We start from the raw sequence: 27,125 nt of genomic DNA, 5'->3' as shown, positions 1-27,125 counted from the left end.
AAGGTGTGAGTCGTGGTATCTGTTCTTTTTTTGTTGTTCTTAATTTTTCTGCACATTCCATCCTGTTTTTAAAACTATAGTCTTGAAATATAGTTTGACATTTTAAAGTATGATGTTTCTCTGCTTTGTTCTTTTTCCTCAAGATTGCTTTGGCTATTCAAAGTTTATTGTAGTTTTATGTACATTTTAGAATCGTGTTTTTCATTACTGTGAAAAAACTACCACTTAAGTTTTGATTGGGAGTTTATTGAATCTATAGATCACTTTGAATAATATGGCATTTTAACAATATTCTTTCAATCCATAGATATAAAATGTTTTTAAATTTATTTGTCCTTTCTAATTTCTTTCATTGATGTATCTTTAATTGTAAAGATTTTTTACATCCTTGGATAAATTTGTTTTCAGAAATTTACTATCTTAATGCTATTGTAAATAAGATTGTTTTCTTTTTCTCTATTTTATCAGATAATTTGTTTTAATGTATGGAACCATAACTTGTATGTTAATTTTATATTTTGCTAATTTACTGAGTGCATTTATTAATTTAGACAGGTTTTAATGTACTGTTTATGGTTTTTGTTTTTGAGAATAAGTCTCGCTGTGTCACCCAGGCTGGAGTACAGTGGTGTGATCTTGGCTTAGTGCAACCTCCACTTCCCGGGTTCAAGCAATTCTCCTGCCTCAGCCTCCTGAGTAGCTGGGATTACAGGCGTGTACCACCACGCCCAGCTAATTTTTGTATTTTTAGTAGAGACAGTGTTTCACCATGTTGGCCAGGCTGGTCTTAAACTCCTGACCTCAAATGATCCACCTGCCTCGGCATCCCAAAGTGCTGGGATTATAGGCATGAGCCATCGCACCCGGCCTTGTTTATGGTTTTTAAAATATGAGATCATATGATCTACAAACAGCAACTTTTTACTTTTTTTGTCTTCAATTTTAATGACTTCATCATTGAAATATTTATCTTTTTTTTGACTTTCTTCTGCCATATACTTGCAGTGCAATGTTAAAATAGAAGCATTGACAAGGGGCACAATATAATGTTACATTGGTGTCTGTAAATTTGAAGAAGCAACCACCTCTTTGAGTTTTTATAAACTGGTTTCAGGAGGTAAAGATCTTTCGTTGGGTCCCAGGGTGATGGGATGTCTTCTGGGTTTGTAGTAGAGAGGGGTTTAGCTTCGTCACAAGGCTGCTGGGTCTGCACTTGGGTCCACCTTTAGTTGGTTTGTTATAGAGGCTTGTGTAGTTGTAATTCCCATTTTATTTTTGGACAGACTGAATATCCTTCAGGATTTTGCACTGCAGGGCAGACGGTAGGACAGATTTTTGCAGTTGGGTCTGCATATGGTAGGTCTTACATTGGGATGCAGATGAATATGGCTTTCACTGAGTACCAGAGAGCATTTCCTCAGGTCATTGTGTGAATATCTATCTAAGCAGAACTGGCCATGAACTGTGGCTCAGAGAGCTGGAACTGAGTCATTGAACTGCTTCAGGGACCACAACACAGTAAAGACCACCGTCTGCAGGCCTGTTGCGTGGTTGTAAATGAGTGTCTTCTTCCAGACCTCTGGAAGAAGAGGACCTCTCCCAGATTGTGGCTGGTAAAAGTTTGGGATGATTACAGAGTAAGTAGAATTCTCAGTGCGACCAAATTAGGTGAGCGATTTTCTGGTCCGTAGCCAAGAACGGGGGTCTTGTAGTTTGCCACCGGAATGAGGGTCTGCCTTCTGAAGAGAAACATTCCTCAATTTTGAGCTATAGCAGAGTTTCACAGCTCCCTCACTGGATGGTAAAGCTCTCTCAAAGGTATTCATTTTGGAGATGGGGTGTTGCTACATAACCCAGGCTTGTCTTGAAATCCTAGCCTGAAGCAATTCTCCAACCTTAATGTACCGTGTAGCTGTCATTACAGGTTCGAGCCATGAGGCCTGGTTCTCTCATAAAAGCTTTTTTGTCAGGGATGGTTGAGAAATTTTCTTGCTGTTGGAGGGATAAGAAAATAGGGCAACTGTTATTTCTCCATCTTACTGATTTCACTCTCCCTATATGTTTTTACTTTGTATTTTCTATTCCAAATTTGTCTGTGATTTTGGATTCAGACATTTAGGACAATATGCTAGAATGTATATGTTATGTTTGAAGTAAATTAGATAATTAGTAGGCACTCCATGTTTACTAAAATAGTTACCTATAAATTTAAGTTTCCTGAAGGCAAAAAAAGAATTATAGGATTCGTACCCACTTTCTTTAACCTATATCTAAATACTAATTTATTTCCAAATATTTATTATATATATCAGAGGCTCTAACCCTATTTTGCGTGTGTGTGTGCATATATATATATAAAAATGTAAGACTATTTACTTTTAAAGTTGGATTACAACAGCTTCATTTTGTGTAAGAATAGCATATATTTAAAACATAAAAATCAACTCTAGTTTCTTTTAAATGCTTATTTATTAAAAAGTTTCTTGGCCAGGCGCAGTGGCTCACTCCTGTCATCCTACCACTTTGGGAGGCCAAGGCGGGTAGATCATGAGGTCAAGAGATTGAGACCATCCTGGCCAACATGGTGAAACCCTGTCTCTACTAAAAATACAAAAAGTAGCTGGACGTGGTGGTGCACACCTGTAGTCCTAGCTTCTTGGGAGGCTGAGGCAGGAGAATCACTTGAACCCGGGAGGCAAAAGTTGCAGTGAGCTGAGATCACAACACTACACTCCAGCCTGGTGACAGAGCGAGACTCTGTCTCAAAAAAAAAAAAAAAAAGTTTCTCATTAGAATCTTCTATTTATGATTATTCTGCATTCTCTGAAATTTTGCTGTTATATAGTTTATGCCAATGACTCAAAATGCCTTCTCTGGGTACACAGTTACAGCCAAACATTATAGTTACCCAGACAAATTTTTTGAATTGTACATCAATGTTGCATTACAGATTTTATGAGTAAGCATTTCTGTTATAGTGTGTGTCTTCAGTGTAGGTTTTCTTTTTTTTTTTTTTTTTTGAGACGGAGTCTCGCTGTCGCCCAGGCTGGAGTGCAGTGGCGCGATCTCGGCTCACTGCAAGCTCTGCCTCCCGGGTTTACGCCATTCTCCTGCCTCAGCCTTCTGAGTAGCTGGGACTACAGGCGCCCGCCACCTCGCCCGGCTAGTTTTTTCTATTTTTTAGTAGAGAAGGGGTTTCACCGTGTTAGCCAGGATGGTCTCGATCTCCTGACCTCGTGATCCGCCCGTCTCGGCCTCCCAAAGTGCTGGGATTACAGGCTTGAGCCACCGCGCCCGGCCCAGTGTAGGTTTCTTAACATTGGTTTATTGTTTTTTTTGTTTTACTTAGGTATTATAATTTTAGACAATGAGCAATTCTGTTTGTACATTTTAAGTCAATGTGGGGTTTAATTAGATAAATTAGCCATACATCTATCACAATCAGATTATATATCTGTGTATGTTTATCTATAAATATAACCCCAAATTTGGTTATAACTTATATATATTCTAGCTGATTTTCAATGGTTGTTTTATCTTGTCTCAGTGAGTAGTCATGGAAATAGTCTTATTTTCACCATGTGTTTAATGATGAACATTTGTTTCCTTTGTGTAAGAGAAGCAGTTTTGTGATTTGAAGGTAATTTTTGAAAAGATTTATAATTCTGTAGTTTTTCATTTTTCTTTTAAAAAATTTGTTGTAAAAACATGTAAAATTTACCATCTTAAATCTATTGAAGTGTACATTTCAGGCCTAGGCATAGTGGTGGCTCACATCTGTAATTCTCACATTTTGGGAGGCCAAGACAGGAGAATCTCTTGAGCCCAAAATGTTGAGACCAGCCTGGGAAAGATATAAAGATTTTCTCTCCACAAAAAAAATGTTAAAAATGGCCAGGCATGTTGGTATGCACTTGTGGTCCCAGCTACTTGGCAGATTGAGAAGCGAGGATTACTTGAGACTGAGAGTTTGAGACTAATGTGAACCATAATTGTGCCACTGCACTCCAGCTTGGGTGACAGAGTGAGACCCTGTCTGAAAAAAGTCTACATTTCAGGCATGTTAAGTCTATTCACATTGTTATGCAAAAGACTTCTAAAATTTTAACATCTTGTGAAATTAAAACTCAATACCCATTAAGTAGCAACAACCCATTTTACCCTCTGTGGAGCCCTTGACAAACACCTTTCTACTTTTTTTTTTTATAAGTGTGACTACTTAAAATATCTCATATAAGTGGAATCATAGTATTCATCATTTTGTTACTGGCTTATTTCAGGTGACACAGTATTTTCAAAGTTTATCTTAAAATGTAAGAAGTTTTTTTAAGGCTGAATAATATTTCATTGCGTGTATATGTTACATTTTTTTTTTTTTTTTTTTTTTTGAGACTGAGTCTGGCTCTGTCGCCCAGGCTGGAGTGCAGTGGCCGGATCTCAGCTCACTGCAAGCTCCTCCTCTCGAGTTCACGCCATTCTCCTGCCTCAGCCTCCGGAGTAGCTGGGACCACAGGCGCCCGCCACCTCGCCCGGCTAGTTTTTTGTATTTTTTAGTAGAGATGGGGTTTCACCGTGTTAGCCAGGATGGTCTCGATCTCCTGACCTTGTGGTCCGCCCGTCTCAGCCTCCCAAAGTGCTGGGATTACAGGCTTGAGCCACCGCGCCCGGCTATATGTTACATTTTTTGATGTGTTTATAAATCAAGGAGATATCTGGGTTGCTTCAGTTTTTTTGCTTTTGTGAATACTGGTACAATAAACATGGATGTTGACATATGTCTTCCAGGTTCTGTGTTGCATATTTTGGATATAGATTTATAAATGGGATTGCTGTATTTGATAATAATTTTATTTTTAATTATTTGAGAAATATTTATAACTTTTTTTTTTAATGAGACGGAGTGAGATCACCGCAACCTCCCCCTCCCAGGTTCAAGCGATTCTCCTGCCTCAGCCTTCTGAGTAGCTGGGATTACAGGCATGTGCCACCATGCCCGGCTAATTTTGTACTTTTAGTAGAGATGGGGTTTCTCCATGTTGGTCAGGTTGGTCTTGAACTCCTGGCCTCATGTGATCTGCCCGCCTTGGGCTCCCAAAGTGCTGGGATTACAGGTATGAGGCACCGCGCCCGGCCAATGTAATATTTTTAAGTAATGACTTCATTCTTGTTTTTCACCAAAAATCAACATGGATTTCATTTTTATTGTGTTATCAGAAGATTTGGTGTTTTCAAAAAAAATGATAGTGCCCATTCTAATGGGTGTCAGGTAATTTTGTCATTCAATTTCTATGCATTTCTCTATAAATTAATAATTTTGTGTGTCTTCTTAAGTACTTCTTTTTTTTCCATTTATGTCTGTGTGTGTGTGTGTGTGTATATATATATATATATATATATATACTTTTTTTTTTTTTAAGAGGGGGTCTCGTTCTGTCACCGAGGCTGGAGTGCAGTGGCATGATCTTGGCTCACAGCAACCTCTGCCTCCCAGGTTCAAGTGTTTCTCCTGCCGCACCCTCCCAAGTAGCTGGGATTTCAGGTGCCCACGACCACGCCCAGCTAATTTTTGTATTTTTAGTGGAGATGGGGTTTCACCATGTTGTCCAGGTTGATCTTGAACTGCTGACATCAGGTGATCCGCCCGCCTTGGCCTCCCAAATTGCTGGAATTACAGGTGTGAGCCACCGTAATTCCGGCCTTTGTGTATCTTTTTTGATAAAAATTAGTTCAATTATTTTTCTATTTGTAAAACAAGTTATTCAACTTTATTTTTCAGTTTTAAGAGTTGTTTATATATTCTCATATTAATTCCTGTCACCTGTGATTTGCAAATATTTTTACCAATTTCCTAGGAGGCATTGTCACCTATTGAATATTTTCTTTGATGTGCAAAAATTTTGAAGTATACTGCAGTTAAGTTTTTCTGTTTTTTTTAAAATTATTATTATTATTTTTGAAAGGGAGTCTTGCTCTGTCACCCAGTCTGAAGTGTAGTGGTGAGATCTCGGCTCATTGCGACCTTTGCCTCCCGGGTTCAAGCAATTCTCCTGTCAACCTCCTGAGTAGCTTGGACTATGAGTGCATGCAACCACACCTGGCTAATTTTTTTGTATTTTTAGTAGAGACGGGGTTTCACTATCTTGGCCAGGCTGGTCTTGAACTCCTGACCTCTGGTGTTCCGCCCTCCTCAGCCTCCCAAAGTGCTGGGGTTACAGGCGTGAGCCACTGCGCCTGGCTAGTTTTTTGGTTTTTGTTTTTTTCTCATGCGTTTAATGTTGTATCTAAGAAAATGGTGCTGAGATGAATGCCATTTCTTTTCCCCATATTTTTTCTAAGAGATTTATTAGTTTCTTTTTATTTCTAAGCATTTTATTTAAAATATTTTTCATATATGGTTCAATGAAATGATCCAACTTTATTTTATCAGTGTTAATAGTCATTTTTCAACATATTATTTTTTGAGACAGAGTCTTGCTCTGTCACCTAGGCTGGAGTGCAGTGGCCTGATGTTGGCTCACTGCAACCTCCACCTCCCTGGCTCAAGCGATTCTCCTGCCTCAGCATCCCAAGTAGCTAGGATTACAGGTGCCCACCATCGTGCCCAGCTAATTTTTGTATTTTTAGTAGAGACAGGGTTTTGTCATATTAGCCAGGCTCAACATTATTTTTTGAAGAGTTTATATTTTTTCTACTGTGTGTTCATGGCAACTTTGTGGAAGATGATTTCACCATATACGGGAGAGTTCATTCGCAGGTTCTCTATTCTGTTATTTCATCTGTTTATCTGTCTTTGTGTCAATGCCACATTGTTTTTGTTATTGTAGCTTTTAATATGTTTTGAAATTAGAAACTATAATGCCTCTTCATTCCTTTTTTTTTTTTTTTTGGAGATGGAATCTTGCTACTTCATCCAGGTTGGAGTGCAGTGGTACGATCTCAGCTCACTTAAACCTCTTCCTCCTGGAATCAAACTATTCTCCTGCCTCAGATTCCCAAGTAGCTGGGACTACACACACCCACCACCATGCCTGGCTAACTTTTGTATTTTTAGTAGAGTCGGGGTTCTCCTTGTTGGTCAGGCTGGTCTTGAGCTCCTGACTTAAAGTGATTCACCCGTCTCAGCTACAGGCATGTGCCACCACACCTGGCCCTCTTTGTTCTTCTTTATGGGTGTTTGGCTATAGTTTATAATCAAATTTTAAAATTCTAAACAGTATTTCTGTAAAAAAAAAAAACAAAAAAAAACTATGCTATTGGATTATAGAGATTATATTGAATTTGTTCACCACTATAATTTGTATTGACATCCTTGAAAAATTAAATTTTTGACCCCTGAGCAAGAAAATGTTGAAGAATGTGTTTAATTTTCATTTACTTTTTGATCTGCTAGTTTTACTTTTGCTCATAATTTTTAGTTTCATTCAGTTTTTGTCAGAAAACTGAATAATTTTGATCTTATTTATTTGTTGTTGTTTTGAGATAGGATCTTACTCTGTCACCCAGATTGGAGTGCAATGGCATGATATTGGTTCAATGCATCCTCAACCTCCTTTGCTCAAGTGATCCTTCCACCTTATCCTCCTGAATAGCTGAAACGACATCATGCACTAACATGTCTGGCTAATTTTTTTGATTATTTGTAGACACAGGGTCTCACTATTTGCCCAGGTTGGTCTCAAACTTCTGTCCGCAAGTGATCCTCCCACCTTGGTCTCTCAAAATATTGGGATTATAGGCATGAGCCACTGCACCCAGCTAGTATTCTTAAATTTAATAACATTTGGTATATGTCCTAACGGAATATACCAGGTACAAATGGGAATATTGTGCTTTTTACTAGAGAGGATCTCTTGCTTTTGACTGGAAAGTTTTGTATGAGTCTGTTAAGCCTCTTTGGTCTATAACATGATTTGGATGTCCATGTTCTCAAAACCTGTGACTGGCTCATTTTATTTTGCATCGTGTCATTGAATTTTCACTTTATAGTTGTTAGAATATTTCCTGCGTTTTAAAATCTGGGTGATATTCCAATTTTTCTTTGTTTTATTTTGTTTGTTTGTTTTTGAGACGAGTCTCACTCTGTCGCCCAGGCTGGAGTTCAGTGGCTCAATCTTGGCACACTGCAACCTCCACCTCCTGGGTTCAAGCAATTCTCCTGCCTCAGCCTCCGGAGTAGCTGGCACTACAGGCACGTACCACCACGCCCAACTAATTTGTGTATTTTTAGTAGAGGAGGGGTTTCACCATATTGGCCAGGCTGGTCTCGAAATCCTGACCTCTTGATCTGTCCATCTCAGCCTCCCAAAGTGCTGGAATTACAGGCATGAGCCACCACACCCAGCTTTGACATTCCAATATTTTTATATTTCAAATTATGTATACTGAATGATTTGGTGACAGAAATTTGCTTGCATTTACCTGTTGGCTTCAGTAAAAATGTTGCAGTAATTATGGGTATGCAAATCACTCTTTACATTACCATATATGTGAAAGTTTATATATGTGCAGCATTCTATTTGATTAGTCTACTTTTTCACCTTGAGACTCCTACCAATTTGTTTTAATTCTGTAGCTTGTTTTTTTAATTGTTGTTGTTGTTTGGGGGTTTTTTTTGTTTGTTCTATTTTTGTTTTTTTTTTTGAGATGGAGTCTCACTCTGTCACCCAGGCCAGGCTGTAGTGTAATGGCATGGTCTCAGCTCACTGCAGCCTCCGCCTCCTGGGTTCAAGTGATGCTCCCACCTCAGCCTCTTGAGTAGCTGGGACTACAGGTGCATGCCACCACACCTGGCTAATTTTTGTATTTTTAGTGGAAACGGGGTTTCAGTATGATGGGCAGGCTGGTCTCAAACTCCTGACCTTGTGATTCGCCCACCATGGCCTCCCAAAGTGCTGTGATTACAGGTTTGAGTCACTGCACCTGGCCTAATTCTGTAGCTTTTTAATGTGTTTTGAAATCAGGAACTATAATGGCTCTAACGTTGTTCCTCTTTTTGAAGATTTTTCTGTACGTTGTTGTCTCTTGAAATTTGCTATACTTTTTGGGTTGCTGTTCATAGCTCTTCGAAAATGCAATGAGAATTTTGAAAAACATGCATTCAATGTGAAGATTACATAGAGCAGCATGAACAGTGTCACAGTAGTAATCATTTTAACCTTTGAAGAAGAGCACACTCAAGAGTGTGTTACTTTCTTTTTTTTTTTTTGAGACAGAGTTTCCACTCTTGTCACCCAGGCTGGAGTGCAATGACAGGATCTTGGCTCACTGTAACCTCTGCTTCCCAGGTTCAAGCAATTCCCTTGCCTCAGCCTCCCGAGTACCTGGGATTACAAGCGCGTGCCGCCACACCCAGATAATTTTTTATATTTTAGTAGAGATGGGTTTCACCATGTTGGCCAGGATGGTCTCGATCTCCTGAACTCATGATCTGCCTGCCTTGACCTCCCAAAGTGCTGGGATTACATGCGTGAGCCACCGCACCAAGCCTGTTACTTTCCATATATCTGTAAATTTTTCAGCTGTTTCTATTATTGTTTTACGGTCTTATTCCATTTTGGTCATACAAAGTAATCCATAAAATTTCAGTTAAAAAAATTTTAAGCCTTTTTTTTTTTGGCCTAACAGGTGAACTATCAAGGAGAATGTTGTATGGGCTATTGAAAAGAGTGTATATCCTGATGCTGAAGAGTGTTCTCTATACCTCTGTTAAAAATATTTGTTTTATGTTGCCTTTAAGTCCTCTGTTCACTTACTAATATTCTGTCTTGTCTTATTATTACAAAAAGTGGAGTATTGAAATATCCTACTGTAATTATATTGCTCTCTATGTTGCTTTCTATGTGCTTCTTCAATTCTGTCAATATTTGCTTCATTTATTAGGAACTCTAACGTGAGATACAGACACACACACACACACACACACATTTGTTATAGGTTCCCAGTAAATTAATCTATTATTGTTTAATGTTCTTTTTCCCTTTGGAGTTTTGATTTCAAGTACATTTTATAAAGTATGACAGTTTTTGGCTTAAGATTTCGCTTGTATAATGTTATTTTGACCTCTTCTTTTATTTGGTTAATGTTTGCATGCAATGTCTACTTCCATCTTGCCACTTTCATTATTTTATTAGATCTCAACTGCCTCTTGTAGAAAGGCAAGTTGGATCTTGATTTTTAAATTTTCAAATAAATCCTTTTATTGAAAGTATGTCTCTTGATTGAAAAGTTAATTTTATATATATTTAAATACTTTTCTAAGGTATGTCTCTTGATTGGGAAGTTAATTTTATATTTATTTAAGTAATTTTCTAAAGGAGAAAGACTTACTAATGTTATTCTATTTATTGTTTTATTTTATTTTTGTCCCTAATTTTCTCTTTTTCTGTCTTTTTTGTGTCTTTTTGATTTTTGTATTCATATGCTTATACTTTCTTATTTTCTTTTGTGTATCTATACGGATATTTTCTTTCTGGTATCTTGGGGATTACATAAAACTTAAAAGGTACAGCAATATATTTTAATCTGGTAAAAAATTAACTTCAGTTGCATACAAAAATTCTTCCTCATTACATCTGCTCTCAACTTGGTTACTGATATAGCTAATTATATCTTTTTGTGTTGTATATTCATTAATAGATGATAATTTCTATGCTTTTATCTTTCAACTTTTAGAGAAAAATTAAAAGTATTTTCTGCACCATTATGGTAATGCTGTGAAATTCTGTTTTGTGTATGTGCATATTTTTCCCAGAAAGTTAGTATTTGCGTGTGATTATTTGTTGTTTTTTATTGCATCATGTTATTTTCAGTAGAAGGAACTGCTTTCAGCATTTTTGCTATATAGGACATATGTAGTGCCAATATACTTTCTCAGGATTTAATTATTTTAGAATGTCTTTTACTGCTTATTTGTTAGAACAGTTTGCTGATGATATTTTTCTCACTCGACAGAATTTTTTTTTCTAGGACTTTGACTATGTCACACAGTTGCCTTCTTGCCTGCAAAATTCTTGTTCACAGATTCACTGGTTATAAGACTATGCTAATAAATGACACATCACTTTTGTCTTGCCACTCCTAAGATTATCTTTTTGTCTGTGACTTTTGAAATTCTTCTAATATTTTTGTGTGTTATAAATATTTTGTGTGTGTGTATCCTAGTTGGTTTGTTCAGCTTCTTCATATTTATATCATTTTTTTTTTTTTTTTTTTTTGAGATGGAGTCTCGCTCTGTCGCCCAGACTGGAGTGCAGTGGCCAGATCTCAGCTCACTGCAAGCTCTGCCTTCCGGGTTTACGCCATTCTCTTGCCTCAGCCTCCCGAGTAGCTGGGACTACAGGCGCCCGCCACCTCGCCCGGCTAGTTTTTTGTATTTTTAGTAGAGACGGGGTTTCACCGTATTAGCCAGGATGGTCTCGATCTCCTGACCTCGTGATCCACCCGTCTCGGCCTCCCAAAGTGCTGGGATTACAGGCTTGAGCCACCGCGCCCGGCCTATTTATATCATTTTTATGGTTGTTTTCTGAAAGTTTAATAATGTTTTTGATGGGCCTGTGCTGCCCTAATATTTTGTATACATTATAATCTTTGATTGGGATTTGGACATTAAAAACAAGCTACCTCTCACAATCTTTATAATGTAGTAGCTTTCTCCTGGCATAGTCTGAAACAAATTGTCTTGGCTAGAGATTCTGTGAGTCTCTCATACATGTCCTTAGAATGTGTCTTGTCTGAAATTTTTTTTGTGTGTGTGTTTTTAGTTGAGTTTATTCATATTTCTTCTTAATAGTCAGTAATCACTTGATACACCTCTTCCCTGTCTGTAATACTGCAGTCTCTGTGGTGCTGCACCATTTATCTTTGGTCTCAGCACTCTCAAACTGTTATTCCAAAGTATATCCCCATTTATTTCAGCATTTTGTGTTACAGGAGACCGAAACCAGTGTCTGGTAAGACCCCTAGAAGCCAGAAATTTAGATGTATGTGCCAATATTTTTCTTGTATTTTAAAATAGAAACCAGGAGTTGGCAATTTGCTTCTGAAGGCACTGTGTTATATTAGGGGGCAGGAATAGCTGTATTGGTTAAATGTAATGTACTTTTCTTTTCCTTTTATATGATTCTGCATTGTGCTCACCTGTGGCACTGCACACATTTAACTCATTTATACATTTTCCACAAATGTATTTTGACCCTTAAGTTTTTGTTTCATTTATATATTTATGAAGAAATTAGACCCTGTGGTATTTTGATATGCTATTTTGCTTATGTCATTTGTATGCTTTTATAGGTTTGATTTGTATATTTATCTGAGCCTAGTAAGTGGAGTAATTTGTTGTTTTAATTTCTTTTAGTTATGCGTTCTCATTTTGTTGAAGAACTTTGGCCAGAGCAAAACATAAAAGATTCTTTCCAAAAAATGATACTGAGGAGATACAATAAATGTGGACATAAGAACTTACAATTAAATAAAGGCTGTAGAAGTGTGAATGAGTGTAAGCTGCACAAAGGAGGTTATAATGGACTTAATCAATGTTTCACAACTACCCAGAGCAAAATATTTCAATGTTATACATATATAAAAGTGTTTCATATATTTTCAAATTCAAATAGACCTAAAATAAGACATACTGGAAAGAAACCTTTCAAATGTAAAAAATGTGGCAAATCATTTTGCATGCTCTCTCAACTAACTCAAAATGAAAGAATTCATACTGGAAAGAAACTCTACAAATGTGAAGAATGTGGCAAAGCCTTTAACTGGCCCTCAATCCTTAGTCAACATGAGAGAATTCATACCGGAGAGAAACACTATAAATGTGAAGAATGTGGCAAAACATTTAAGCAGTCCTCAAGCCTTACTAGACAGAAGAGAATTCATACTGGAGAGGAGTACTACAAATGTGAAAAATGTGGCAAAGCCTTCAACCAGTCTTCCATCCTTACTATGCATAAGATAATTCATACTGGAGAGAAACCCTACAAATGTGAAGAATGTGGCAAAGCCTTCAACCAGCCTTCAAACCTTATTATGCATAAGAGAATTCATACTGGAGAGAAACCCTACAAATGTGAAGAATGTGGCAAAGCCTTCAACCAGTCTTCAAACCTTGTGCATAAGATAATTCATACTGGAGAGAAACCCTACAAATGTGAGAAGAATGTGAAGCCTTCATGATCTTCCATCCCTTACTATGCATAAGATGATTCATACTGGAGAAACCTGCAAATGTGAAGAATGTGGCAAAGCCTTCAGCAACCTTCAAAACCTTATTATACATAAGAGAATTCATACTGGAGAGAAACCCTACAAATGTGAAGAATGTAGAAACCTTCCAACCAGTCTTCAAACCTTACTATGCATAAGATAATTCATACTGAAGCCCTACAAATGTGAAGAATGTGGCAAAGCCTTCAGCAGTCTTCAAAACCTTACTGTGCATAAAGATAATTCATACTGAGAGGAAACCCTACAAATGTAAGAAGAATGTATAGAAGCCTTCAACCAGTCTTCAAACCTTACTGTGCATAAGATAATTCATACTGGAGAGAAACCCTACAAATGTGAAGAATGTGGCAAAGCATTTAAGCAGTCTTCAAACCTTACTGTGCATAAGATAATTCATACTGGAGAGAAACCCTACAAATGTGAAGAATGTGGCAAAACATTTAAGCAGTCCTCAAGCCTTACTAGACATAAGAGAATTCATACTGAGAGAAACCCTACAAATGCCAAAGGGAATGTGGCAAAGCATTTGGGCAGATCCCATAAACCTGCCACTACACATAAGATAATTCCTTACTGGAGAGAAACCCTACAAATGTAGAAAGAGTGTGGCAAAGCATTTAAGCAGTCCTCAAACCTTACCTAAACATAGAGAAATTCATACTAGGAGAAACCTAGAGAAGTGTAGAAAGAATATATGAAACTTTTAACCAATTCTCAACCTTTACTAAACATAAGATAATTCATACTGGAGAGAAACCATACAAATGTGTTAAATGTGGCAAAGCCTTTAACCAGTCCTTGACTTTTACTAAAAATGAGAATTCATGTGAAAAATAAACCCTACTAGGCCGGGCGCGGTGGCTCAAGCCTGTAATCCCAGCACTTTGGGAGGCCCGGGGCAGGCCGAATCCACAAGATCAGGAGATCAGAGGCCATCCTAAGCCCGAACACAGTAAGAAACCCGTCTCTAAAAATACAAAAAGCTAGCCCGAGTGACGTGGCGCCTGTAGTCTAGCTACTCGGGAGGCTGAGGCAGGAGAATAAGTAAACCTGGGAGGCCAGGCTTGCAGTGAGCTGAGATCCGGCCACTGCACTCCAGCCCGGGCGACAGAGCGAGACTCCGTCTCAAAAAAAAAAAAAGAAAAATAAACCCTACTAATGTGAAGAATGTGATGAAGCCTTTAACAAGTTCTCAAATCTTATTACACGTAATACTGGAGAGAAAACATAAAAGTGTGAAGAACTTTACAAAGCCTTTAACAAGTCCTCAGTTCTTAATAGACATAAGATAATTCATCCTAGAGAGATATTCTGCAAACCTGAAAGATGTGACAATGCTTTTAACAACACCTTAAACTTTTACAAACATAAAAGTAATCATACGGGTACAAAACCCTAGAAATGTGAAGAATGTGAAAAAGCCTTTAAATGGTTTTCACACTTGATTGTAGGTAATATAATTTATACTGGAGAATTCCAAGTGTGAATAATGTGGCAAAACCTTTTTTCTTTCTTTTTTTTTTTTTTTTTTTTTTAGTTGGAGTGTCAGTCTGTTACCCAGGCCAGAGTGCAGTGGTGTGATCTTGGATCACTGCAATCTGTGCCTCCCAGGTTCAAGTGATTCTCCTGCCTCAGACTCCCAAGTAGCTGGGATTACAGGCACCTGCCACCATATCCAGGTAATTTTTATATTTTTAGTAGAGATGGGGTTTCACCATGTTGGCCAGGCTGGTCTTGAACTCCTGACCTCAAGTAATCTACCCACCTTGGCCTCCCAAAGTGCTGACATTACAGACATTAGCTACCACACCCCGCCAAAAAAAATTCTTCTTAGATTCTTACACAAAGTGTGGCAAATATAAAATGTAATAGAAACCGTATCTTAAGGCCAGGCACAGTGGCTCACACCTGTAATCCCAACACTTTGGGAGGCTGTGGCAGGTGGATCATGAAGTCAGGAGTTCGAGACCAGTCTCGCCAACGTAGTGAAACCCTGTCTCTACGAAAAATACAAAAATTAGCCCGGTATGGTGGCACATGCCTGTAATCCCAGCTACTCAGGAGGCTGAGGCAGAGAATGCTTGAATCTGGGAGGCAGGGTTGCAGTAAGGCCAAGATTGTGTGCCATTGCACGCCCAGGCCTGGGTGACAGAGCGAGACTCAATCTCAACAACAACAACAACAACAACAAATCTTAAAATATTAAGAGTTAGTGGCAAGTGAAGAATATTAAATGTGATTTTCTATGATATAGCACAGCTGACATTGGTATACAGAATCTTGTGGTTTTTTGAGATGGAGTCTCGCTCTGTCACCCAGGCTGGAGTGCAGTGGCGTGATCTCGGCTCACTGCAGGCGCTGCCTCCCGGATTCATGCCATTCTCCTGCCTCAGCCTCCCGAGTAGCTGGGACTACAGGTGCCCGCCACCACGCCCAGCTAAGTTTTTGTATTTTTTGGTAGAGATGGGGTTTCACAGTGTTCGCCAGGATGGTCTTGATCTCCTGACCTCGTGATCCTCCCATCTCGGCCTCCCAAAGTGCTGGGATTACAGGCGTGAGCCACTGCGCCCGGCCTGAATCTTCTGTTTTTAAGTGTGAATGTTAAGTGTTGCAAAATAAAATGATTTCCTGTGCATTTGAAATTTGGAATAATATTTCTTTTACATATTGATGTAACAATTTGGAGAAATTTTTCTCATTTTATTTAATTTTTTTAGTCGGTGAAGTTAAGTCTACAGTTGTTATTATTGGTCACTTAACGACCCAATCCTTGGTCATTGGTAAGAGACTGATATGGTAATTTCAATCTATTTCATTTTAGTCCCTGAGAAAACTCAATATTCCCTAATTATTTGATAGGAAAAATATTCTTATTTTAGTGTTTCTAAAACTTTAAAAAACTGTAGACCACTGAATGTATGATGATGTACATATAGACCACAATTTTTTTTATATATAATTTTAGGCTTATCCTAGCTTTTAATATAAAAACTCACTACATTTCAAAAGTAAAATTAGTGACTGTTTTAAGTCATAAGAGGGATATTAGAATCCATTTAACAAAGTATTTGTGTTTGGCTTAATAATGACTACTTTAAACCAAAAATCAAGTTCTACACACTGTGATTAAAATAATTGTTTTCTAGATTTTTATTTCTACAAAATTAGAAAATTCAAAGCAAAATGTTAGGTCAGATATAAAAAGAATTGGCTATGAGGGTGTTGGGCATAAGTGGTTAAGATTGAAACTCAGAGGCCGGGCGCGGTGGCTCAAGCCTGTAATCCCAGCACTTTGGGAGGCCGAGGCGGGTGGATCACGAGGTCAGGAGATCGAGACCATCCTGGCTAACATGGTGAAACCCCGTCTCTACTAAAAATACAAAAAAAAAAACTAGCCGGGCGTGGTGGCGGGCGCCTGTAGTCCCAGCTACTCGGAGGCTGAGGCAGGAGAATGGCGTGAACCTGGGAGGCGGAGCTTGCAGTGAGCCGAGATCGCGCCACTGCACTCCAGCCTGGGTGACACATCGCGAGACTCCGTCTCAAAAAAAAAAAAAAAAAAAAAAAAGATTGAAACTCAGTATCAGGTGGTTTCTGATTGCATCCGAGTTCTGCCACATATAGGCTGTATGACCTGAGTACAGCTGTACAGTGAGGATGACAGTGCATAAATTCTAGGGTTTTTGTCAGATTAAAGCAATTAATGCAAATAAATAAACCAGAAGAGTGCCCAACAAACAGTGAGTGTAAAGAAAATTTATTAGCTTTTATTTGTTAATTCTGTTACATTATAATCTATATTCACTTACAGCATAGATATAAATATCAATGAAAAGATTTCTTATTGAGTGCTGCTCTTTAATACTCCAGTAACACTAGATAAGTAAGCACTTAAACATCATGTGCGTGTCAGTTTTAAAATTAAATAAGGCAAATTGGTTCCTTATAATAATTTTCTTATTGTTGAGTAATTATGCTTATTGGATAAATTTAAATATAGTGTAAAATATATATTCAAATATATTTTTTTAAGAAAAAATCAGAATTTTACTCTAAACAGTTGTTTTAACATCTGTCTTTTAAAGTATTATTTTGAATAGGAAATGTCAACATATTTCTGAATGTTGAGTTCAGAATGCTTATAATATTAAACATTTACTTACCTACGTTACTAATTGAGGAAGCCATTTGAGATACAAAAAATATATGTATATGTTTTCTGAAATTTTTGTTTTGTTTTGCTTTGAGATGGAGTTTTGCTCTTATTGCCCAGGCTAGAATGCAATGGCATGATCTCGGCTCACTGCAACCTCCGCCTTCCGGGTTCAAGTGATTCTCCTGCCTCAGCCTCCCGAGTAGCTGGGATTACAGGCATGCGCCACCACACCCAGCTAATTTTGTATTTTAGTAGAGACTGGGTTTCTCCATGTTGGTCAGGCTGTCTTGAACTCCCGACCTCAGGTGATCCATCCGCCTCGGCCTCTGAAATTGCTGGAATTACAGGTGTGAGCCACCGCACCAGATGTTTTCTGAAATGTTGAGATTGAAAAAACACTTTTTTTCTCTGGCCCGATTTCTTAAGGTTTATTTCTCTCTCTTTAAGAAAAAAGTTAATACTATTTTTGATTGACAAATCATAGTTGTATACATTTATGGGGTGCAATGTTATGTTTTAATATATGCATATAATATAGAACAATTAAGTTAAATAACATTAACTTTCTTACCTATCATTTTTTTGTGGGGAGACATTTGAAATTCGCTCAGTTGTTTTGAAATATACAATACTTTTTTTTTTTTTTTTTTTTTTGAGACAGAGTCTCACTCTGTTGCCCAGGCTGGAGTGCAATGGCCCAATCTTGCCTCATTGCAACCTCCACCTCCTGGGTTCATGCAATTCTCCTGCCTCAGCCTCCTGAGTAGCTGGGACTACAGGGGCACACCACCATGCCCGGCTAATTTTTGTATTTTTAGTAGAGATGGGGTTTCACCGTATTGGCCAGGCTGGTCTCAAACTCCTGACCTTGTGATCCACCCACCTTGGCTTCCCAAATTGTTGGGCTTACAGGCGTGAGCCACCACACCTGGCTAATACATTATTGTTTACTGTGGTCATCCTGGTGTGCAACAGATCTCAAAACCTCCTTACCCTATTTAAAACTTTGTACCCTTAGAGGAAAAACTGTCTGTTCTCTTCTTATCACCCCTAGCGTCTGGTAACTGTTATTTCACTTTCTGCTTTTTTGAGTTGAACTTTATTATATTCTACATAAAAATAAGATCATTCAGTATTTGTCTTTCTGTGTCTGGCTTATTTAATCTAGTATACATAATGTCTTCTAAATGTACCTATCTGGTTTCAAATAATGGGACGTACCCCTTTTTAAAGCTAAATAGTGTTTTGTTTTGTATCTATACCACATTCTTAGAAGAATTAATTTCAATATATATTCAAAAAACTTGTTATGAAAAGATATTTCTTTTTTCAAATATGTATTAATGTCACTTAGCATATAAATATCCTATTAAAAGTAGCTAATTTATACTAGCACTAACCATAACACCATATATGCATCAATAAATTTATTTATTATTTATTTATTTATATTTTAAGATAGAGTTTCGCCCTTGTTGCCCAGGCTGGAGTGCAATGGTGTGATCTCGGCTTACTGTAACCTCTGCCTCCCACCTTCAAGTGATTCTCCTGCCTTAGCCTCCAAGTAGCTAGGATTACAGGCATGCATCACCATGCCCAGGTAATTTTGTATTTTTGGTAGAGACCAGTTTCTCCATATTGGTTAGGCTGGTGTTGAACTCCCGACCTCAGGTGATCCGACCACCTTGGCCTCCAAAGTGCTGGGATTAGAGGAGTGATCCACCGTGCCTGGCCTTTTTTTTTTTTTTTTTGAGATGGAGTTTCACTCTTATTGTCCAGGCTGGAGTGCAATGGTGCAATCTCAGCTCACCACAACCTCCACCTCCCGGCAAGCAATTATCCTGCCTCAGTCCCCGAAGTAGCTGGGATTACAGGCATGCACCACCATGCCTGGCTAATTTTGTATTTTTTTTTTAGTAGAGAAGAGGTTTCTCCATGTTGGACAGGCTGGTCTCAAACTCCCAACCTCAGGTGATCCACCCACCTTAGCCCCCTAAAGTGCTGGGATTACAGGTGTGAGTCATCGCACCCGGCCAATACATTTATTTTTTTTTACAGTAACTTAATAACAGCTCTGGCTGTGAGCGGTGGCTTACACCTATAATCCCAGCACTTTGAGAGGCCATGACGGGTGGTTCACGAGGTCAGGAGTTCAAGACCAGCCTGGCCAAGGTGGTGAAACCCTGTCTCTACTAAAAATACAAAAATTAGCCAGGCATGGTGGTAGGCACCTGTAATCCCAGCTACTCGGGAGGTTGAGGCAGGAGAATCACTTAAACCCAGGCGGCAGAGGTTGCAGTGAGCTGAGATCACAGCACTGCACTCCAGCTTGGCCAACAGAGTGAGACTGTGTCTCAAAAATAATAAATAAATAATAGGTCTTACTATTATCTTCATTATACAGAGCTAGAAACAGAGCCACTGAGAGAAATGACTTGTTCACAATAGCAGAGGCAGTATTAAAAAGGCAACTTTTTCTCTACAGATAACACTCTTGAGTACGACAATAAAAACCATCTACAAACAAAAATAATTTTTAACATTCGATTTTAATAAAAATTTAACAAAAATTGAATAATTGGATACATTTTCATTGTTCTAGGTGTGTGTAAATGTATAAAATGATACACAAGGGAGAAATAAGCCAGAAAAAAAGATGTTAGTTAATATTTGTAATGAATAAATCTGGAGGCCAGGAGCAGTGCCTTACACCCGTAATCCCAACACTTTGGGAGGTTGAAGTGGGCAGATCACCTGAGGTCAGGAGTTCAAGACCAGCCTGGCCAACATGGCAAAACCCCGTCTCTACTAAAAAATACAAAAATTAGCCAGCCGTGGTGGTTGGCGCCTGTAATCCCAGTTACTTGAGAGGCTGATGTCGGGAGAATTGCTTGAACCCGGGAGGCAGAGGTTGTAGTGAGCTGAGATTGCTCCATTGCACTCCAGCCTGGGCAACAAAGCGAGACTCCATCTCAAAAAAAAAAAAAAAAAAACTGGAAAGGAGTTAATTATTATTGACAGATGATATCTTTGTTTACTTAGAGAATGAAATAACTAAGAGATTATTTTAAAACTCTATTCAGGTGGGTGGGCAAAATTTTAAGATCATCCCTCAGATTCCCAGTCTGTTGCACACCTGTAGTGTAATCCTTTCCTCTTGAGTATTTAAAAAAAAAATGACTGCAGTGAGAAATTACTCATAAAATTAGGTTACTAACGTGTTGACTTTGTGTTCCTCAAAAAAGGGAGATTATCGTGATTGGGCTCAACTTAATCAGAGGTGCTTTTAAGAGAAAGAGACATATCATGGAAAAACACATCTGATGGCGTGGAAGTAAGTGACTTCTAGAGGTGGGCCACATGGCAGGAAATATATTTGTATATTATTATCATTTCTCCCTCCCACATGTTGCTTCCAGTAAGGAGAATAGGAGAATCCCATGGAGAGAAAATTGATTAATATATGCATCTATAATAAATTGATATTAAAAATTAAGAAAAATTAAATCTTACCTTTTTGCTTAGCTGCCATCCCTCTTTGAGGATGTAAACAAACCTATCCTAGATAAAGTGTAAAAGTAGACCCTCATGTAAAGTAAGCTTGTTTTTATATATATATATAAATTAATAAAATTAAAAATTCTTTAGGTGTATGCTGAGTTCAGGCTTATTCTTTTTTTGTCCTATTTCTTAATGGATTCCATCCTGAACTCAGTAATTACAGCTAAAAAACAGTATCTAAGTTAGAAGAACTACGTTTTGAATGAAATTACACCTTTCTGGAATTTAACTATCTTGAAATTTTTTAATAAAGTCAATTTACGTCTTTAAAGAAAATCTCTATTTGTAAAATGTCTGCCTTGCATTATAAACATTTACTATTGTTTTAAATTTTTGCAACTCATCTTTAAGGTGCTTTTCTGACCATCTTGTCTTAACTAATTTTGTTGACAAAGTCCACAATTAAACAATAGACTTAAATGATACTCTAGAACAACTGGACTTAACAGATGTTTACAAAACATTCTACCCAAAAACTGCAGAATATACATTCTTTTTATCAGCACACAGAACATTCTTCAAGATAGAGCATATGATAGACCACAAAACAAGTCTCAGGAAATGTTTAAAAATCAAGATTATATCGAGTACTCTCGCAGACCACAGTGAAATAAAATTGGAAATCAACTCCAAGATCAGCCTTCAAAACTATAAAAATACGTGAAAGTTAAATAATTTTCTTCTAAATGATTTTTAGGTCAACAAAAGGAAGATGAAAATTTAAAAATTCTTTGAATTGAATGACAGTAGTGACACAAATTCTCAAAACCTCTGGCATCCTGCAAAAGCTATGGTAAGAGGAAAGTTCATAGCATTAAATGCCTACATCTGAAAGGCTGAAGAAGTCCAAAGAGAAAACCTAGGCTCAAAGAACTAGGGAAACAAGAACAAACCAAACCCAAACCCAGCAGAAGGAAAGAAAAAAGATCAGAACAAAACTAAATGAAATTGAAATAAAAATACAAAGTATAAATGAGGCAAAAAACTGGTTCTTTCAAAAAACAAAATTGATAGTCCACTACCCAGATTAACCAAGAAAAGCTGATAGAAGATCCAGATAAGCTAAAGATATTACAACCAATGCCACAGAAATACAAAAGATCATTCAAGGCTACTATGGACACCTTTACATGCACAAACTAGAAAACCTAGAGGAGAGAAATAAATTCTCTGAAATATGCAACCCTCCTAGATTAAAGCAGGAAAAAATAGAAACACTCAACCGACCAGTAACAAATAATGAAATTGAAACCGTAATAAAAAATTGCCAACAAAAGAGCCCAGGACCAGATGGATTTACCTCTGAGTTCTATCATACATTCAAAGAAGAATTTGTACCAATCCGACTGAAGTTGTTCCAACAGATAGAGGAAATCCTTCCTAAATCATTCTATGAATCCAGTATCACCCTAATACCAAAAACAGAAAAGTAAATAATAAAAAAAAGAAAACCACACACCAACTTTTTTTTTTTTTTTAAATGAACATAGATGCAAAAAAGGGTTGTAACTTTTTGACATATTTGACAGGCTTCCCAAAATCAAATTTCATCTTTTAAAAATTGTCTTTTTTTGCCAAGCATTTTGGCTAATGCCTGTAATCTCAGCACTTTGGGAGGCAGAGGCAGGTGGATCATCTGAGGTCAGGAGTTCGAGACCAGCCCGTCCAACGTTGTGAAACCTCGTTTCTACTCAAAATGTAAAAATACGCTGGGTGTCATGGTGGGTGCCTGTAATCCCAGCTACTCAGGGAACTGAGGCAGGAGAATCACTTGAACCTAGCAGGTGGAGGTTACAATGAGCCGAGATCATGACATTGCACTGCAGCCTGGGCAACAAGAGTGAAACTCCATTTAGAATAATAATAAGGATTTTTTACTCCTAACTTTTGGATACTAAAGAGGGTCAATGCAGCATTCAAAAGAGGGGATTATTTAATATGTTAAATTATATTAGATTATTAGATTAGATTATTAGATTAGATTATTAGATTATTTAAAAGAATGGGATTATTTAATATGTTAAATTATATGGGTATCATTGTCAGATTAAAAATGATGTTTGACTCACCCCGTCCTGCTGCCCTGTGAAGAAGGTGGCTGCTTCTACTTTGCTTTCTGTTATCATTCCAAAATGGAGTAAGATTCATCATCCCCCTTGAAATAATTAAAGGGGAAAAAATACAATCAACATGTATGAGACAGTGGTTTAAGATGCTAGTTGTCACGCAGGGAAGAACAGTGATCCCCAAGACACTGGAAACAAATAGTTGAGCCCTATAGTTTCTCCAGTTGACAGTTTTGAGAGACTTTCCAATACTGCAGCACCAAAAGGAGGCAGAACCAAGGCAGAGTTTGGCAGTAAGAGGACCAACTTGTTGCAATTTGCCTTGCTTTTTCCATCTTAAAAGTGAAACTTCTGAATTTCCCAAGCCCTTTCCACCGAAATCCCATGATAACAGGAGTAGTTGGTCACTTTACCCGAAGAACGAAATTAAAATGGAGCTGAGAATCAAGAAAACTAAATCAGCTGCAATTCACAGGGAAGATCACCGGAAAGGAGAGAGCAGTACAGAGAAAGAATGCAGACATCTGAAGGTCACCTTCAGTTTTTCGGCTGAGTATTGATTAGCATATTCACCTAAGGAAATTGCATCAGGCTGGGAAAGAACCAAGTGAAAATATTAAAGGCAACAGAATGTGGTTTTTCTAATGAGAAAAACCAAGAATAGTTCCTATTTCTGGAGCCACTCAGGAAAGTATCACATTTTATAGGACATCAGGTGAAGTAGTCAGAAGTATGTTCTAGACTAAACAATGCTGTGGTTTCAACCTAACAAGTCTTTAAGGCTGAAAAGGTCAGTGTTCACAAGTTACTTAAGTACATTCTAGAACAAAGCTCAAGAAGAGTTATAGGAACACAGTAACATGCAATATTCAAAGAAGTAAAATTTACAATAAATGTCATAAAAATTATCAAAGATGAAGGACATCAGCAAAATGGAGAAACAGGAGGTTCCTGAATATCCCTCTTCCCAAGAATACACCAAGTAAACACCTACACACTGATCAGTTCTCCCCTAGAGAAAGCCAGAATCCAGTTGAAAGATTCTCAAACAGTGGGCAACTGAAAAATTATCTAAATTAAAACACTTAGGAAAAGTGGAGATACACTCACTCCACACTGAGCACAAAATCTTATACTTGGGAAGGAAACACCAGTTTCTTCCCAAGGAGAGGTTTGTACTACATATACAATGCACAAATTATACAGTCCCTGCTGGAGCACTGGCTCTTAATCTCTGTGCTTCAGGAGAAAACTGGAAAAAAATAAAAAGAAATAAAAACGCCAACAGTCTAAGAAACTTACGGAACACCATCAAGCAGAATGTTATCACATTATTACGCTAGCAGAAGGAAAAGAGAAAAAAGAACAGAAAACATATTCAAAAACATAATGAGCAGAAAACTTTCTAAATTAGGAGAAGGAAATAGAAATCCCAATCCAGGCTGGGCACGGTGGCTGATGCTTATAATCCCAGCACTTTGGGAGGCCAAGGTGGGCAGATCACTTGAGAGGTCAAGGAGTTTGAGACCAACCTGGCCAACATGGTGAAATCCCTTCTCTACTAAAAATACAAAAATTATCCAGGTGTGGTGGCAGGCACCTGCAGTTTCAGCTACTCTGGAAGCTGAGGCAGGAGAATCACTTAAACTTGGGAGGCAGAGATTGCAGTGAGCTGAGATCACACCACTGCCACAGCCTGGGAGACAGATTGAGACTCTACCTCAATTAAGGGAAAAAAAAAAAAAATCCCAATCCAGGAAGTGTATTAGTTAGAAGTAATATGTGAATTCAGTAAAAATTCAGGATGCCAAATTAACGTACAAAATCAGTAGCATTTCTATAATAGCAAACTATCTAGAAAAGAAATCAAGAAAACAATTCGATTTACAATAGTACCAAAAAATAAAAATACTTGGAGATAAAATTAACCAGGACATGAAAGACCTCTATATTCAAACTGTAAAACATTGTTGAAAGAAACTGAAGAAGACACAAGCAAATGCAGGGATATCCTGTGTTTATGAACTGGAAGCATTAATTCTGTTAAAATGCCCATACTACACAAAACAATCTACAGATTCAGTGCAATCTCCATCAAAATTCCAACGTCATTTTTCACAAAAAAAAAATTCTAAAATTCATATGGAACCACAAGACACCAAATAGGCAATCTTAAGCAAAAACAACAAGGCTGGAGACCTCATACTCCCTGGTTTCAAAATATATTATAAAACTATTGCAATCAAAAGAGCATGGTACTGCCAAAACAACAACAACAACAACAAACAAAAATATATCAGCCAATGCCACAGGATAGAAAGCCCAGAAATAAACTCAAGTATTTATGGTGAGTTGATTTTCAACAAAGGTGCCAAGAGCAATTGGGAAAGGACAGTCTTTAATAAATGGTGTTGGGTAAACTGAATATCCACATGTGGAAGAATGAAATTAAACTTCAATCTTATGCCATATACAAAAATTACCTGACTATAAATCGGTGTTTTAAACATAAGACCTGAAACTGTAATGTTCTCAGAAGAACAGGTAGGGGGAAAGTTCCATGGCATTGGTCTGGGCAATGATTTTTTCAGATAAGACCCCAAAAGCACAGACAAAAAAATGCAAAAAGTAGACAAATGAGATTGCATCAAACTAGAAACAATTAAACAGAGTGTGAAAATAATGAACTGATTAGGAGGACATATTTGCAAACCGTGCTTCTAAAACGGGGGTAATATCCAGAATATACAAGGAACTCAATAGCGAGAAAAATAACTTCGTTAAAATATGAGCAATGTGTCTGAGCAAACATTTCTCAAAAGAAGCTATATAGCCAACATATATATGAAAAAAAAATGCTTAATATCTCCTGTCAGGAAAATGCACATTAAAACCACAATGAAATATCGTGTCACACTTGTTAGAATGGCTCGTATCAAAAAGACAAGTGATAACAAGCGGATGTGGATAAAAAGGAACCCTTGTGCACTGTTGGTGGGAATGTAAATTAGTATAGCCATTTTGGAGAATAGTATTTTTTTTTTTTTTTTTTTTTTTGAGGCAGAGTCTCGCTCTGTCACCCAGGCTGGAGTGCAGTGGCCAGATCTCGGCTCACTGCAAGCTCCGCCTCCCGGGTTCACGCCATTCTCCTGCCTCAGCCTCCCGAGTAGCTGGGACTACAGGCGCCCGCCACCTCGCCCGGCTAGTTTTTTGTAATTTTTAGTAGAGACGGGGTTTCACCGTGTTAGCCAGGATGGTCTCGATCTCCTGACCTCGTGATCCGCCCGTCTCGGCCTCCCAAAGTGCTGGGATTACAGGCTTGAGCCACCACGCCCGGCCTGGAGAATAGTATTAAATGTCCTCAATAAACTCAATATAGAACTACAAAACAATTCTGGTGATCAAACAAACACCAAGTGTCATTTTACTCTACTGTGTACATAATTGTTATTGAACCAGTCAGTAACTTCATTGGCTTCTTGAGGCAAATGTGGCTTTAATTTATTAAAAGTTCCTGGAATGTCATTAGCCGGAAGAAATGCCAATGCAGGCAAATAACACATTTTAAAACGGAAGTTTTCATTGTTGCCATATTGTATAACAAATTCACTCATCTGAATTTTCCATAAAAGGCATTGGTCTGAATGGAAAAACCAAACTTCATTTGTAACATTTTGAAATTCACTTTTAGAAGACTTGATTACACCTAATTCTAAATCTGTCATGGTTTTGGGATTCAACTGAAATCTATTTTCCTCTGCAAAGGCCACCAGATCTTCAAATAAGGATTTATAAGGTACATTACCTTTTCTAATCATTAATACATAAATAAGTAGATTATTTTAGAATCTTCAGGTCCAACAGGGGCATGAATCATATATAATTAATTTAAAAATGAAGACAGTTTTGAAAGTGTCATCCAGTTTAGCCAAAATGAAGCATGTGATAGTTTTTCTGTTAGATTTAGTGGTATATATAAGAACTATATCTTCTTCAATAGTAAAATCTGTAATCAAAAATAGTTTATCATTTAATGTGTTTTGTAATGCTGGAGGAACATCAGTATCAGCGAGTGTTAAGAAGGTCAAAAAAATGATGTTTGACCTTTGCCAACTTGT

The 27,125-nt window shown here is 37.7% G+C and overlaps 3 protein-coding genes across 4 annotated transcripts in view; 2 read left to right on the top strand and 1 right to left on the bottom strand.

Moving 5' to 3' along the window:
• The window catches only part of LOC103880007 (zinc finger protein 85-like), a 36,067-nt gene extending 21,954 nt beyond the window's left edge, over positions 1 to 14,113 (top strand). The window contains 4 exon segments of the mRNA XM_031660345.1: positions 12,353 to 13,161; positions 13,463 to 13,709; positions 13,712 to 13,751; positions 13,929 to 14,113. Of these exon segments, the coding sequence (XP_031516205.1) occupies positions 12,353 to 13,161; positions 13,463 to 13,709; positions 13,712 to 13,751; positions 13,929 to 14,064 (1,232 nt within the window). The 3' untranslated portion in view covers positions 14,065 to 14,113.
• The window catches only part of LOC101014153 (zinc finger protein 708), a 702,618-nt gene that overhangs the window by 362,129 nt on the left and 313,364 nt on the right, over positions 1 to 27,125 (top strand). The gene's annotated exons all lie outside the window — the stretch shown is intronic.
• LOC101014871 (zinc finger protein 429) overlaps positions 897 to 27,125 on the bottom strand; it is an 89,403-nt gene continuing 63,174 nt past the window's right edge. The window contains exon 4 of one of the 2 annotated variants that reach the window (XR_002518792.2): positions 897 to 1,992. The gene's annotated coding sequence lies outside the window, so the exon portion shown is untranslated. Of the gene's footprint in view, positions 1,993 to 22,968; positions 23,097 to 27,125 lie in introns of those variants that run through there. The other variant, XR_002518791.2, reaches the window with a different exon arrangement.

Source organism: Papio anubis, chromosome 20 (genome assembly GCF_008728515.1).
Source record: "Papio anubis isolate 15944 chromosome 20, Panubis1.0, whole genome shotgun sequence".
Taxonomy (NCBI): domain Eukaryota; kingdom Metazoa; phylum Chordata; class Mammalia; order Primates; family Cercopithecidae; genus Papio; species Papio anubis.
The sequence above is the reverse complement of the archived record's forward strand: the minus strand, read 5'-3'. Positions and strand labels throughout refer to the sequence as shown.